The sequence below is a fragment of the Prionailurus viverrinus genome, chromosome B1, assembly GCF_022837055.1.
Source record: "Prionailurus viverrinus isolate Anna chromosome B1, UM_Priviv_1.0, whole genome shotgun sequence".
Lineage (NCBI taxonomy): Eukaryota > Metazoa > Chordata > Mammalia > Carnivora > Felidae > Prionailurus > Prionailurus viverrinus.
Window position 1 is genome coordinate 7,330,076 of NC_062564.1, and position 16,564 is coordinate 7,346,639.

Sequence of the window (16,564 nt, forward strand, 5' to 3'; positions counted from 1 at the left end):
GGACAGACCTCTGCAGGTGCACAAGGATACAGCTCCGGCTCTTGCCGAGTTCTGCTCCTTCCCAGGTTGGGGGTGCACCCACCTCCAGGTGGGTGGGGTGTCTTAGGGGGCCAACTCCCTCCTGCGTCCCCTCTGGAGGAGCCCACGCAGCTTCTGGTCTTTTGGGGGGGGACCGATGAACACTACTATTACTATTATAGAAGAAAAGGTGGCTCGTGTTTTCGCTTTAAAAATTCTCATTTGAAATATCTTTGGGCCGTGTGAAAGGTCAGCAGATCATTATTAACCGTACAGAGATAGCAGTTTTCTTCTGTGATCTTTTACTTCTGCATACGACCCGAGGAAGTGATTTTACAATTCTCAACGAAACAGCATAATCAACTGCACCCTTCCTGGCAAAAGGCTGCTCCCCGATGGTGAAAACGTGCCTAGAGATACTGGTTTTCTCTATTTCACTAGTGCTTTAGCATCATGGACTCTCTGGGCTGGAACGAGCAGAAGGGATGATCTATTGTCTTCATTCTGTAACTGAGTCAAGTGTGAGCTCAAGGAGTCATGTGACTCGCTAAGGCCCACAGGTGGTATTGTGATGATTCCCGACGGTAGGCAACAGCCTATCACTAACTGAAATCACTATACTCTATCGGCGGAACATGAATCTCAAATCGCAACTTGCTTTCTTCATAGAGACAGGTATCTTTGCTTAGGGATCACTGACAAGTAGCCCAGAGAATAGTCATATTTTATTTTTGAAATCAACCAAAGACCTTTAACTTAACTACCTCCGGATCTGTAATTTGATATTACTGATCCTAAGAACTTCTTTCAATAAGCGTCATTCCAAAGAAACGAGCCTTACAAGAAATGATTCCAGGGCAAACTACGAACACCCACAACACGGGCAAGCTTTCTGCAGATGATTATCACTGCTGACACTGAACAGCATGACAGAACTTGCTACAAGCTGGTAAAACAATAACAGAGGTTTGGTGATGAACAGGTATTTTCAAACTTTTCTGTGAGATTGATATAAGTTATATCATTCCTTTTTAGAGACCTCTTATTTAATATGAAACATATGCTGCAATCACACAGATGTTCCTATACGACACCGGAAATATAAGAAAAACATGTTTCTTATGTTTTTCAGCCAATAATGGAAGTTCCAACATTGCTTTATAGGAAAATTATTCTGCATAAATGTTCAAAAGTACTTGCAACTACATTACTCAATTTTTAAACCACTCTTGTGCTTTAACAGATCTACATGCATTGTTTGCCTTGCTATAGTTCTAGACTATAAGTTCAACTTACCAGTAAATATCATTATCAGTAAGGATTAAAAATAGTACAACAGTAATAGCACAATTTAAAAAAGTTTTTTTAAATGTTTATTTACTTTTGAGAGGCAGAGACACAGAGCCATGAGCAGGGGAGGGCAGAGAGAGAGGGAGACAGAATCCGAAGCAGGCTCCAGGCTCTGAGCTGTCAGCACAGAGCCTGACGTGGGGCTCGAACTCACAAACCGTGAGATGTGACCTGAGCCAAAGTTGGACGCTTGACCAACTGAGCCACCCAGGTGCCCCAGTAATAGTACGATATTTACCTTATGTCATATCAAACAGAAATTATATAATACAGTTCCCCCAAATTTACAGTAAAACACAGAGCCATATACTTAAGGAGGAAAGACACACATACTGTCCATAAATGCAGATGGATTTTTTTCTGCTCTTCTAAATATCATATGGGAATCCCAAAGCCCTTTGGAAAAAAAAATCATAAATCAACCTACCGTTTTGCTGCCTCTAAAACAAAAACTAGTTGTGTTGCCTATGATTTGAGAATTTGCAGCTGAATTTTCACGTGGAATAATCTTAACTGAGAAAATAATATTTTTAAAATTGTAGATCGCCATCGCAGAGAGGGAACGTGACTGTGTTAAAAAAAATACTCTAATTCTCGGCAGATGAATACAAACACCTGTGTGCTATTGAAAGAAACCCACGTGAACACAGACACACAACGTACCCAGGCGCTCACACATCTGCCGCAAGTGGTGATTTTGAAATCCCCATAGAGGTCTTTGATGGCGCCGGTGGTGAAGAAGCCTTCCACCATGAGCAGGATGCCGTACACAAAGAACGCAGCTGCAATGCCATAGATCACGTACTTGAAGATGTCAATCCTGGGGGAGAAGAGACAAAGGCGTTTATTTCAGCAACTCTTCATGCCTGATTGGTGGCAATTGATTCTCCTATGCTCATGGCTCCCTTGGAATGACAGCGAGAGCGTATTTATGCCCATGATGGAGGCTGGATTTAAACACATTTTTGCTTTATATGCCTAATATCTGTATATACATTTTGTTCTGCCCCTTCTAGTATCTGTTGATCGGGCTCTTCGTCTTTGTTTACCCCTCTTCCCTTCCTGCCTCCCCTTCCCTGGTTCATGCCGAGGTAGTCCTGGAAAAGCAGTGAGTCACGCGGCTAGAGGGATTTGCTGAAATTCATTTGACAAGTAGGATAATCATCGTATAATTTCTCCAATTATGACAAAATGTCAGATATAAAGACTTATGTATATACTACTGAGTTCTGACAACATATCAAAAGAGAAAGAAGGCTTCATGGTTAATGACGAATCCATTTTTTTTTTCAATATATGAAATTTATTGTCAAATTGGTTTCCATACAACACCCAGTGCTCCTCCCAAAAGGTGCCCTCCTCAATACCCATCACCCACCCTCCCCTCCCTCCCACCCCCCATCAACCCTCAGTTTGTTCTCAGTAGACGAATCCATTTTTGATAACATGACCACCTCGTAATTTTTTTTATGATAGTCAATGGTCACTGTGTTTTATTTCATGCTGACTGTAAACAATGACTAGTATTTTCTGCTGATAATAATGTCAATAATGAAAAAATTATGTTTTTAAAGAAACGTTATAATTTTGAAAAATCAAGCCTTTTTTAGGCGGAATCACTAATGGATTTAGAATTCAGACATAGAACTGAGCCTGAGCTCAGTTATGGCATAAATACCACAGAGAATGGGCAGGTAGTCTTTCCTTTCTCACAGGTCAGTGTCCATGTATTTAAAGGTGGGGAGACACATGTATTGTCTATAAATTGTAAATGGATGTTTCTGTTATTCTAGATATTGTATGGGGACCCAAAGCCCTTTGGAAAGAAAAACCATAACTTATCTATTTTGCTGCTTCTAGAAACAAAACTACTTGTGTAGCCATGGTATGTGGAGAGGTATACATGTTAGCTAACATTCTGTTTTTTGTAGTCTTGATATCCTTTTGTACGAAAATTGCTCTTTCTTTCACATCGTCTTTTGTTTTTTCTCTTTTCTCTTATTATTGGAGTATGAATGGAGTAGACAGGGTGGAGACAAATGATGAGGACTGTTTACAAGAGGACAAATGAGGGATTAGAAGGCTTGATCATTCTGATGGAGATTTAGGAACTCCTGATGCTATGACAATATTATTTTTAATTGAATGCACGTAATAGCATTCACTGTACCAGGGCAATTGTTTAATGACTGATCTTCCCCTGTCTGAAAATCTAAACACTGCACAATTTTACTTATTAGGGGCAATGCAGCAGACGATGTGAACTTGTGAGCTCACCAGGCGTGTGAAAGAATCTGAGGATTTCGACTGATAGATCAGACTTTGAAGAGTTTGGTTTAGTGGGCTTCTCCAGAAAATTTTCAAGTTAAAATGACATACTTTAAAATATATTTAAGTTTTTGTTTAGAAAGGATTTCAAATTTACAAAAGTGGAGGAACACGAATAATACGAAGAAAAACTGTACATCCTTTATCTATTTGATAATACTTTACCTCATTTATTGTTCTCTTGTGTTTCTCTCTGGATAATTACACCTGAACATAGAGAAATTCTCCACCATATTGTTATTGACTTCAGGAAATCTAACACTGATACAATACTTGTGTCAAATCTATTATTGTATTCCAGTTTTACCAACTGGACAGACCCACGGATGAACTTTATGGCATCTTCTCCCCCAATATGCGACCCAGTCTAGGGATACGTACTGCATTTATTTGCCACGTCTCTTTACTCTCTTTGAACCAGGAACACTCCCACAGATTCTTTGTCTTTATGACATTGGCGCAGGTGAGGAGTACAATCCCACTCCCTCCTCATTAGATAGAATGTTCTTCATTTTGAATTTGATGATGTTTCCTTATGACTAGATTCAGATTACTCATTCTTGGCTAGAATATGATAAAGGTGATACTCTGTGCCTCTGCCCCTCCGTAGTGATACTAATTTGCATCATCTAGTCAAGGTGACGTCTGATTTCTGTGCTGTGTAATTACTACTGCTTCCCTTGTAACTAATAAGTGATCTGTAAAGAGCCACTGGAGGACCATGCAAACACCCTGCTCCTCATCAAAACTTCCTGCCAGTGTTAGCAGCCACCGATGGGTGGATCTGGACTAATCCAATCTTCCCACTGTGTTAACAAAACGCTCATTTTCTACCGGTAGCCCTCATTCACATTTACCAGTTGGCACTGGATATTCCAGTGTAAGCAAGAGCCCTCCCGTCTCCCCTTTTTACTTATTTGTTTTTGTCTATTTGTCTATTAATGATATGGACTAATGATGTCTGCTTCTTTCTCCTGAAGTTTATAAGGCACTACTATACTTAATTTTGGTGCTCAGACTGTTCTAGACTTGGCCAATGGGTGCCCCCAAAGCTGGCTCCTATATCTGTGTGACATTTGGCCATCACTTTTTGTAAAGTATTCCTTACCTTCTCACACAGCAAGAGGACCCAGCTCATTTGGTTTATATCTTCCTCAAGCCCCAATTAGGAATCCCTTTGCCAAGCCCTGGTTCTTTATTTTAATGTTTATTTTATTTTATTGAGATAGAAAGAGAGGCAGAGTAAGGGGAAGAGAGAATCCCAAGCAGGTTCAGTGTTGTCAGTGCAGAGCCCGATGTGGGGCTCAATCTCATGAACTGTGGGATCATGAGCTGAGCCAAAACCAAGAGTTGGTCTCTTAACCAACTGAGACGCCCAGATGCCCCAGGCCCTGGTTCTTTTAATTAGTAGTACTGGAGATCAAGATGTGGGTAGTATGTGTTCTCACTGCTGCTGTGGTGTCTGTGGTTATTTATACACCTAGACATTCATATATGCATGTCCATAAACATGTAACATCCCTATGCACATATATGTACATGTGCACATGTCTGCATATCACACACACGTATTTTAGAAATCTCAAATTCAGAGTGATATTTCCAAACCCAATCGATTTCCACAGGGTTCTTGGTTGCCTTCCTCCAGTCTATGTTGTATGTCCTCCTTCCTTAGTGAGAATCCTGATTCCCAAGAATACACATGTATTCTTTTGTTCAATTTGTAATAAGCCTAAAGTTATTTCAACATTATTTCATCCAAAGTATTATAAAAATAAAACCTACTTAAAAAGAAGTCAGGGGGCACCTGGGTGGCTCAGTCAGTTAAGCATCAACTTTGGCCCAGGTCAGGATCTTGCGGTTCATGGGTTCGAGCCCTGCATTGGGCTCTGTGCTGACAGCTCAGAGCCTGGAACCTACTTCGGATTCTGTGTCTCCCTCTCTCTGCCCCTCCCCTGCTTATGCTCTGTCTCTCTCAAAAATAAATAAACAATAAAAAATTTTTAAATGAAGAATTTAGGATGTTTGCAATTCCCCTTGCCCTCCGCCTAACACTGAGAGTATACAAATACTGTGTTTCTAAATTACTTAGATAAGTGAATTCTTTTTTCTTCCTTTCTTTGTGGTTATGGTATTCATTTGAAATGCAGTCTATTTGTTTTAGTTTGTTTCAGTTTTAGGTCCCCCTTCCATCCATATTGACTTAATTTCATTTTTGAACATGTAAAACATCATCATGCTTCTAAGAGTCAAATCTGTATAAAAACATACACCCAGAGAAGTGTCATGACCTTCCCTATCCCTTCAACCTGTTCCTTGTTCATTGTTTCCTTGTAATCCTTCTGTTTTTTTTAATGTAAAGGCAAGTGTGAATGTATGCATGTGTGTGTACATATTCCTGTTTTCCCTTCTTTTTTACATGGGAGGGAGCATATACATAGGCTCTTTTGCACTTAGCTTTGACCAATCAATAATATCCTCTAAAATTACTCCATTTCAGTTCACAGCAACATTCCTCATTATTTTTGACAGTTGCATGTACTCCTAGTATAATATATATACATATATTATTTATTCACCAGTATTCTATGCTTGCACGTTTAGACAGTTACCAATATTTTGCAATCACAAACAATACCGCAATGAACAATCTTGTAGAGATGTATTAAAATAGTTGATAGTATATCCTTAGGGTAGGAGGATTGATCAGTTAAAAAGGGAAGGTGTGTAGCTTGGTTAGAAACTGCCAGAGTCCTCCCTGTAAGGGCTGCGCCATTTCTGTATCCCAAACAGCAATGTATGAGAATCTGTTTCTGCACAACCTCAACCAAAGAGTGTATCGTCAAGCTTCTGAACTTTTGCTAAGCTGATGGGTGATAACTGGTATTGTAGTCTTCCTTTATTTATCTTAGTAAGAGTGAAATTGATCACCTTTTTATATGATCATGGGCAATATTTATCTTTTTGCGAACCGTTATGTGTTTTGCCCACGTCCTATATTCACCTCAATTTTTTAAATACATTTGCTTAGTAGAGCTATCTGACTTTTACCTATAATACACGTTGCTAAATTTTCTCCTACTTTGCCATCTGTCTTTTGACACTGCTTATGGCATTTTGCCATAAAACTTAAAAAAACTTTGATGTTCTCAAAATTATCTGTCTTCTTTTTCATTACACTGGGATTTTTGTCATAATACCCAAGCTATCGAGGAATTCACCCATGTTTTTTTCTAGTGTGTGTATCATTCCGTTTTAGTACATTTAGACTTCCGATCAATTTGGTGTTTATATTTTGGTTAGTGCAAGCATTGGACCTAATTTTATCTTTTTCAAAACGGCTGTCTATAACACCTTGGAAATTCTCAGACGTGGATGCTTCTCTGGGGGGTGGGGAGGCTAGCAGCACCCATATTTTATAGGTTTATGTTAGTTTCAATATCAGAGAGTGCAGCAGTATTGTTAATTGTATCCAATGTTATATAATGACATTATTATAACAAGTCGTCTTCTGGAGACACATACTGGAGGATTTGGGGGTGACATGATATGACATCAGGGATTCGCGTGATAAAACTTCAGATATTTACGTATCCCTTACGAAGTTAAGAAAGTCAAGAGTACAAGGAATCAAAAGTAAAAAAAAAAAAAAAGAGAGAGAGAGAAAAGGCTGTCTGGTTGTCCCAACATCATTAAGACCACCATTGAAAGGGATTAAGAGTACACTTATCGTGATGCATACTGAGTACAGAATACAGAATTGTTGAATCACTATGTTGCACACCTGAAACGAATATAATACTGTATAGCTTAATAATACTGGAATTAAAAAAAGAGACCACCTTTGCTCTACTGATTTGAGGACTCTCTCCATCATGCACTTGTCTTCTGGATCTAAATGTTTCTATTTCTCTGCTTTCCTTTCCATTCCATTTAGGGGCTTTGATTATGTTTTAATATCTGGTAGGGTTAGATCCCCTCATGGATCTTCTTCAGTGATTTCCTAGCTGATCTTGTGTTTTTCTTCCACATGATTTTAGGGTCGACTTGTCTAGCTCCACAAATTAAAAAAAACTCACTGGAATTTTATTATGGTGCATTGAATCTATACACTAATTTTGAGAGCACTAACATGTTCGTGATCCTATCCAAGAACACGGGGTACCTTTTCATTTGTTAAAGTCTACTTTTCCATCTTTCAGGAATGTTTTATAGTTTGATTCCTGTACGTTTTGAGCCTTTCCTATTACATTTATTATTTAATTTTTGGTGGTCACTGTAAAGCAAATTTTCCTCTACCAGTACATCTAATAGGTTATTATCTGTCTCTACAAATGCTATTAATTTTCACATGTAAATTTCATATCCTGCTTCACTGCTAAATTCTCCTATTATCTGAATTCGTTTTATCACTGATTCTCTCAAATTTTTCACATACACCATCATGTCATCTGCAAATGACATGAAACAGAGGTAGTTTTCTTGTTTTCCAATTCTTACCTTCCTGATTATTTTTCCTAATCTGAGTTGACAAATACATCCAGAACATGTTAAATAGAAAGAGTTCATCCTTGCTTTCTTTGTTCCTGACTTTAGTAGGAAGGAGTAATATTTGGGGTTTAGAGTTATGGCATATATATCGATATATATATCAATATATATATCATATATCAATATATATCAATATATCAATATATATGATATATATCAATATATCAATGATATATATATATCATATATATATATGAAAATATCCATCTATACTTATGTCTTGAGTTTATTAGGAAACGTAGCAATTCAGAAAACTTACAGATTGGAACAAAAACAGTCAGCAACAGATTGTGTGTGTGTGTGTGTGTGTGTGTCTGTGTGTGCGTGTGTGTGTGTGTGTGTTTATTTTAGGTCTTATGGAAATGGGCTCTAGTCCCTATCTTAACCTAGAATGATGCTTTTCTTTTGGCTTCTATATAGTCTTTTTTAAATTTTTAAAAAATTAAAAAAATTTCTTTTAAATTTATTATTGACAGAGAGAGAGAGAACTCCGGGCTCTGAGCTGTCAGCACAGAGCCCAACGCAGGGCTCGAACTCACAACCCATGAGATCATGAGCTGAGCCGAAGTCGGACACCCAACCGACTTAGCCACCCGGGCGCCCCTGGCTCCTATATATTCTAATGTCCCAAGTTGCTGCTTATGCTCGCCTGTATTCCTCTCACAGCAAAAAGGAGGTGATCACAAGTGTCTCAAGAAAGAACTATACAGTCATATTTACTGTGCTCACGTATTGCCAGACATTTCTAATATATTCATACTTAGAAAAAGCTTTTACAGGTAGCAACTTATTTCAAGAGCATAAAACAGTGTTGGTGACTGTGGTAGGTTAAAAAAAAATGCTTCCCTCCAAATATATTCACTTCCTAACCCCTGAAACATCTGAATATTACCTTATATGGCAAAGAGTGAATTTTACCTTCTGTGGTGCACATGGTGATAAGTTAAAGATCTTGAGAGAAGCTTATCCTGGAATATGCAGGTGGCCCCTCAAGGCAATCACAGGTATCTTTTATTTATTTATTTCTTGCATTAAAAAAAATTTTTTTTAATGTTTATTTATTTTTGAGACAGAAAGAGAGCATGAGTGGGGAGGGGCAGAGAGCGAGTGAGACACAGAATCTGAAGCAGGCTCCAGGCTCTGAGCTGTCAGCATACAGCCAGACACGGGGCTTGAACACACCAACCGTGAGATCGTGACCTGAGCCGAAGTCGGCCGGTTAACCAACTGAGCCTCCCAGACGCCCCAATCACAGGTATCTTTATGAGAGATGGGGCACGGGGAGTTTTGAGAGAGACATTTGCAAGAGGAGATACTATTCAGATGGAGGCAGAGACTGGGCCTCAGATCAAGGAGCACCTGCACCAGGACCCGGAAGAGGCAGGGAACAGAACCCCCCTAGGGACAGAGTGCCCTTCTGCCGACACCTTGGCTTCAGACCTCTGGTCTCCCCAGCCGTGAGAAAATAAGGCTGGTGGTTTTAAGCCACCGAGTTTGTTATGGCGGACCCAAGACACTCATGCAGTTACTCTATTTCTTTATTTCTTCAGTATTTCTCTCACTCTAAGGATGGTTTTCAACTAATTTGGACACTGTCTAATGCACTTGTATGTTACAGTCTATAGAATAGAGTGGTTTGACGGTCATGCAGACAAGTTGCTGGTGCATAAATAGCAGCTCTCTTTTGAAGTTTGAAAATGGTTGTTTTTAAAAAAGGAGAAAAATGGCTGCTTCCTCCTAAGCACCTAAAACCAGTGAATTACTGAGTAGGAGGTGAGTGGCTTTTCCAGCTCAGTTATATATATATATCCTATTCAACTTCAGTCAAAAAAAAAAAATCAGCAATTTTAGAGACTACTTGAAGCTGCTTTGGAACCTTCACAGTTGTGGAGAATATTCATATTTTATTAGTTTTTATTCAGACAAAAACATACAACGTGAGCTCTACCCCACTGACCAATGAAGTGTGTAACACAGAATTAACTATAAGCACAGTGTCTAGAACTCGCTCATTCTGCGTAACCGAAAGTCTAAACCCCAGTGAACTCGTTCTCGTTCTCCCTGGCCCTTGGCCAACACCATGCTACTTTCTGCTTCTATGAGTTTGACTTAAATTATTTCGCCAATGTTTTATAGTTTTCAGCATATAAATGTTTCACCTCCTTGCTTAGGTTTATCACTAAGTATTTTATTCTTCTTGATTCTATCATAAATGAGAAGGTAGCAATATGAATTCAAGGCCTCTTCAATTTCCTAAAACTTGTTGTGTGACCTAACATGGGACCAATCCTGGATGATGTTTGATGAGCACTCAAGAAGAATGTGTATTCTGCTGTTGGGTGGAATGTTCTAGATAAGTCTATTAGGCCCATTTGTTGTATAGTGTTGTTCAAGTCCTCTATTTGTTACTAACCTTCTGTCTGGTTGTTCTATCCAGTATAGAAAGTAGAATACTGAATTCTCCTACCATGATTGTGATGCTGTCTAATTCCTCTTCACATCTGTCAATATTTGCCTTATATATTTGGGTGCTTGGATGTTGTGTACATATATATTCCTGGTGAACTGACATAGTAATCATTATAAAATGTCCTTATTTGTCTTTTTTCTTCCTTTCTTTCTTTCTTTCTTTCTTTCTTTCTTTCTTTCTTTCCTCCTTCCTTCCTTCCTTCCTTCCTTCCTTCCTTCCTCCCTCCCTCTCTTCCCTCCTCCCTTCCTTCCTTCCTTCCTTCCTTCCTTCCTTCCTTCCTTCCTTCCTAGAGAGAGGGAGCAAGAGAGCAGGGAGGGGCAGATGGAGATGGAGACAGAATCTATGCTCAGATCTCATGACTGTGAGATCATGACCTGAGCTGAAATCAAAAGTCGGATGCTTAACTGACTGAGCCACCCAGGTGCGCCTTTCTTGTCTCAAAATTTTGATAGGTTTTGAAGTTTATTTTAATTGACGTTAAGAATGGCCATTCCGGGGCGCCTGGGTGGCGCAGTCGGTTAAGCGTCCGACTTCAGCCAGGTCACGATCTCGCGGTCCGTGAGTTCGAGCCCCGCGTCGGGCTCTGGGCTGATGGCTCAGAGCCTGGAGCCTGTTTCCCATTCTGTGTCTCCCTCTCTCTCTGCCCCTCCCCCGTTCATGCTCTGTCTCTCTCTGTCCCAAAAATAAATAAATGTTGAAAAAAAAAATTTAAAAAGAATGGCCATTCCTCCTTTATTTTGGTTATCATTTACATGGAATATCTTTTTTCATGCTTTACTTTTAGCCTGTGTCTATAAATCTAGAGCAATTCTCTTTCAGATCACATATATTTGGATCTTACTTATTATCCACTTAGTCACTCTATGTCTTTGGACCAAGGAGTTTAATCTATTTATCTTTAAAATTATTATTGACAGTGAATGACTTACTATTGTCATTTTAAATTGTTTTCTATCTGTTGTGTAACTTTTTGTCTTTCTTTTCCTCTTTGCTATTTCATTGATTTTTTTGTAGTGACATGTTGTGATTCCTTTCTTAATTTCTTTTGTATACCTTTTATGGATATTTTCTTTGAGGTTACCATGTTTCTTACATAAAATATTTTATAGTTAACAATCTATTTTAAGCTAACAACAACATAACTTCTATCACAAATAAATAACCTAAATTTACTTTTCTTCCCTCCACACTTTATGTTTATTGACGTCATGAGTGACACCTTTTAATATTATGTATCCATTAACACACTTTTAGAGTTCACAGTTTTTTTTATACCTTTGTCTTTTAACTTCTATGCCAGAATTAAAAGTGCTTTACATGGGGCACCTAGGTAGCTCAGTCCATTAAGCATCCAACTTTGGCTCAGGTCATGATCTAGCGGTTCGTGAGTTTGAGCCCGAGTCAGGCTCTGTGTTGACAGCTCTGAGCCTGGAGCCTGCTTTGGATTCTGTGTCTCCCTCTTTCTCTCTCTCTCTCTGTCCCTCCCCGGCTTGCACTCACTCTCTCTCTCTCTCTCAAAAATAAGTAATAAAAAAAAATTTTAAAGTGATTTACATGCCAGCATTATGGTATTCCAGTATTCTGTATTTGTCTATACATTTACCTTTACCAAGTGAGCTTTATACTTTTGTAGGTTTTTTTGGTTGCCTTTTAACCAAATTATTTCAATTTGGAGGGCTCCCTTCAGCATTTCTTGTAAGGTAAGGCCAATGGTGAGAACACTCTCAGCTTTTGTTTATCTGGGAAATTTTGAAATTTCTCCTTCCTTTTTGAAGGATAATTTTGGCAGACACAGTATTCTTGGCTGGCAGTTTCCTTCTTTCAGTAATTCGAATATATCACTCCACTCTTGCGAGGTGAGAGAGCCTCCCACCTCCAGACCCTTAACTCACCCACGATTTCAAGTCTGTTTTGCACATAAAATGATAGTCTCAGGTTCCAGGGATGAGATTCTGGATCTTTGGGTGCCGTTATGTAGCCTGCCGCAAGCTATGTACCTGATCGACATTTCTAGACACTCAAATATTCTTACATGAAGTTTTCTTCAAACAATCTGAAGAAGGACATTTGCTAGAAGGACATTCATTTCAAAATGTTAAATTATCCAAACATTTAAATTTTGATATACCTGACATCATCTGACTGGCCTGAATCCCTCTTTCCCTCAAAAGTACTTGCAATGTATGAACTTAACAAAGAACTTGAAATATGATATTAGAAAAATTAAATTAAATGAGTTTTCTGTCAATGATATGTCAACAAAATGCGTTAATTACCCCTCTAATCATGAAGTCACTGATTGTGTCCATAGTAGGATGAAATGACAGAGACTATAGGAAAACTCACCTTTATTTCACTACTCTCGCTTTCCAAAGCAACAATCTATATTATCCTACTTCTTAAAGAATTCCTGAAAGTACTTAACCTCCTTTCTAAATGCAAACTTCAAAATTTGATAATGTTTCTAGAAACAACTGTCCTATGGATTTAAAAGCAATATATATTCTTTGTAGAGAAGAATAAAATTAAAACCAGAAAATCAGATAGATTATTCACTTCTGATCCTCCCAGAGTTTCTTCCCCATAGAAACTACAATTAATTACAAAAGTTATGATGATTATATACTCCCTTACAAGCTTCATTTTTGGTCAATATACTCTGAAAACATTATCTAATTTATCTAATATTTTTTAAAGATTATGGCCCATTCTATCATTGGAAGGTATCATGATATATTTTACCAATGCTCTACTTTTGGTGAATGGCAGGAAGAATAACAGCCCCCCAAAGATGTTTGTATCTAATCTCCAGAACCTGCAAATAGGTTACCTTGGTCAATGAGACTCGGCAAATGCGGTTAAATTAATGATTTGAGATTTAGAAGTGATCCTGCCTTAAGTGGGTGGGCCCAGTATAATTGCAGGGGTACCAGTAAGAGAAAGGACGATGCAGAAGAGTCAGAGTCAGATTCAGAGAGAGATCTGAGAATGCGATAGTGCTGGCTTCGAAGAGGGAAGGGGGTCACGAGCCAAGGAATGCAGGTGGCCTCTGGAAGCTGGAAGAAGTTAAAATACAGATTCTCCCCTAGAGCCTCCAGATGGAGCACAATCCTGCCAATACCTTGATTTCAGCCCATTTCAATAAACCCAGTAAGACCAATTCCGACTTCCCAGAACTGGAAGAAAAAAAAATACCCTCAAAACAATAAATATGTGCTTTTTTAATTCACGAAGTTTGTTGTAATTTGTTAGAGCAGCAATAGGAAGCTAAGGCGTCACTATTACCAATAGCATGATAATAACAATCATTTTAGATAAATCTTTGTAAAGGATGTATTGTCAACATGGTATCCAGAAGGTCTGAAGAAAACTAAAAATGCATCGGTAACAAGTAAGACGACTTATTCTCTGTTTCCCAATACCAGGTATTATTATTTAATTTTTCTGATAATTTGACAGTAAAAACAATGGCATCATTTAAATTAATTGTCTTAGTTCAGTAGTGTGGATGAACATATATTTACACGCTATTAACCATTTGTATTCTTCGATGAAATATGTTTTCATATTTTGCTAGAATATGTATCCTTTCGTTGTTGAATTAATTCTGCCTTTATTAAAATTAGGACCTCTTCTCATGTAAGTGGTAAAAATTTTTCTCAGTTTCGTGTTATCTTTTACTTTTTTAAAGTACTTCAATGAGTAGAATTTAATATATATGATATAAAATCCATATATATTTTCTTTTGTGATCTCTTCTATTTCTTAGATACTTTTCTATTTCTTAGATACTTTTTGCCCCATAATAAATGAAATCTTAATCTATTTTTCTTCTGTTACAAAATAGTTTATTTTTAAATTTTAACTTTCAGTTCATCTGGAAGTTTTTTGGTAAAAATGTGACTAGGGACATAATTTTATATACACATATAACTACTTACATACACTTAATTCTTTTTTTCCTCTCTCTTTTCTGGTCCATTTGATATACTTTTTATGCCTGTGCCAATACTTTTATAGTATTAATTATTGTAGCTTCTCCATTCCCTCTGTTTCTTAACCTGAAATCAATTCAAGTACTAACTATCCATTCTTGGATTCCTATCTGTGCAGTCTGATACGGAAGGCACTTTGCTCACATACCTTTCCCATGTCAGTGTCCAGGGAAAATAAATTTATCTTGTTCTACACTGGATCCCTAAGGATTAGCACAGCGATTAGCAAATAGTATGACCCACTATTTTTGGCTGAATGAGTGAATTCATTTTAAAACCAATCAGGCAAAAGATTAGCTTGAAAAATGATATTTGCATATTTGAAAAACAAAAGCATAGAAATAAAATAAATGCAATAAGTTTTAAATATATGTATATATTTAAATATATGTAAATATATTTCCATACTTGCTATATAACCCAATTTGCAAAACAGGCAGAAACACTCAGCTGTTCTGGAATAAAAGACTAAGGTTTAGGAAGTGAGTTACAGGTTGTAAGCATGTCAGAACTGGAAGTTCATTACCAGCTTTGTCTGAATACTTCATTGACAGGCAAATCAGTGCATTCCAAGGCAGACCAAGTACTCTTTGGAAAACTCTTGACTTTTGAAAGGTTCTTTATACTGAGTCAAAAAACTATTTCCTTATAAACTGAAATTCATTGACCTAAATCTCCCTCTGAACCACAAAGCAAGTTTTCCTCTACCAGATAACCTTTCAATTTGTATTTGAATGAAATCATCATATTCTTATCTGTAAACATTTTTTTCTAAAGTTGCTGTTTCCCTGGATGTTAAAAAAGAGAACAGGGGCGCCTGGGTGGCTCAGTTGGCTGGGTGTCCAACTTCACTCAGGTCATGATCTTGCAGTACATGGGTTTGAGCCCCGCGTCGGGCTCTGTGCTGACAGCTCAGAGCCTGGAGCCTGCTTCGGATTCTGTGTCTCTCTCTCTGCCCCTCACCCACTCACACTCTGTCTGTCTCTGTCTCTCAAACATAAATAAACATTTAAAAATTAAAAAAAAAGAGAGAGAGAGAGAACAGAAATTAGATCTTTGAATTCTAATCGAGTCTGAAGCCTACTCCGGTGCTTACCTTGGTTGGAATATCTACTCTAGTCAAACAGTCCACCACTAGGGGGTATTGTGTGCAGGGACAGACTTTAGGAAGTGTGACAGTGGCCATCATCATGATCGTCACAGCAGCAGTGTCAGCAGTATGTTCATAAACAGGTGTGTAGCCTTAATAGGTGCTAGTCCTGTTAGAATTGTTTTAAAATATCAACTCATTTTATCCACATACCAACCTTAGGAAGTTGGCAGTGTTAGTTAAGTCCCTTTCACTGATGAGGGACTGAGGCAGACAGGTTAAACTTGTCCAAGGTAAGAGAACTAGAAAGGGGCAAGGGTGCCTGGATGGCTCAGCTGGTTAAGCATCTGACTCTTGGAACCGACTCCTGGTTTTGGCTCAGATCGTGATCTCACATTCATGGGATTGAGCCCTGCATACGTCTCCTCACTGATGGTATGGTGCCTGTTTGGGTGTCTCTCTCTCTGTCTCTGTCTCTCTCTCTCCCTCTCTCTATGTCCCTTCCCTGCTCCTGCTCTCTCTCTCTCTCCATATCTCCAAATAAATAAACTGAAAAAAAAAAACCAACAATATAAAGGGGCAGATACCACATGAAACTAACCCAGTGAGTTTGACCCCAGAACCCAGGCTCTTATATCCACCACACTCTGTTGTCTCTCCATCTAACATCTTCATGGTTTATATACTGGGTTTCATCGTTGATGTTTTATATTAATGAAGTGGGTTTTTTCTTTTTCTTTTTCTGACACTTATTTGAGGACT

The 16,564-nt window shown here is 38.3% G+C and overlaps 1 protein-coding gene across 1 annotated transcript in view; it reads right to left on the reverse strand.

Moving 5' to 3' along the window:
* Positions 1-16,564, reverse strand: part of GPM6A (glycoprotein M6A) — a 363,090-nt gene that overhangs the window by 23,546 nt on the left and 322,980 nt on the right. Inside the window, exon 3 of the mRNA XM_047857647.1 lies at positions 2,032-2,188. Within this exon, the coding sequence (XP_047713603.1) occupies positions 2,032-2,188 (157 nt within the window). The remainder of the gene's footprint in view (positions 1-2,031; positions 2,189-16,564) is intronic.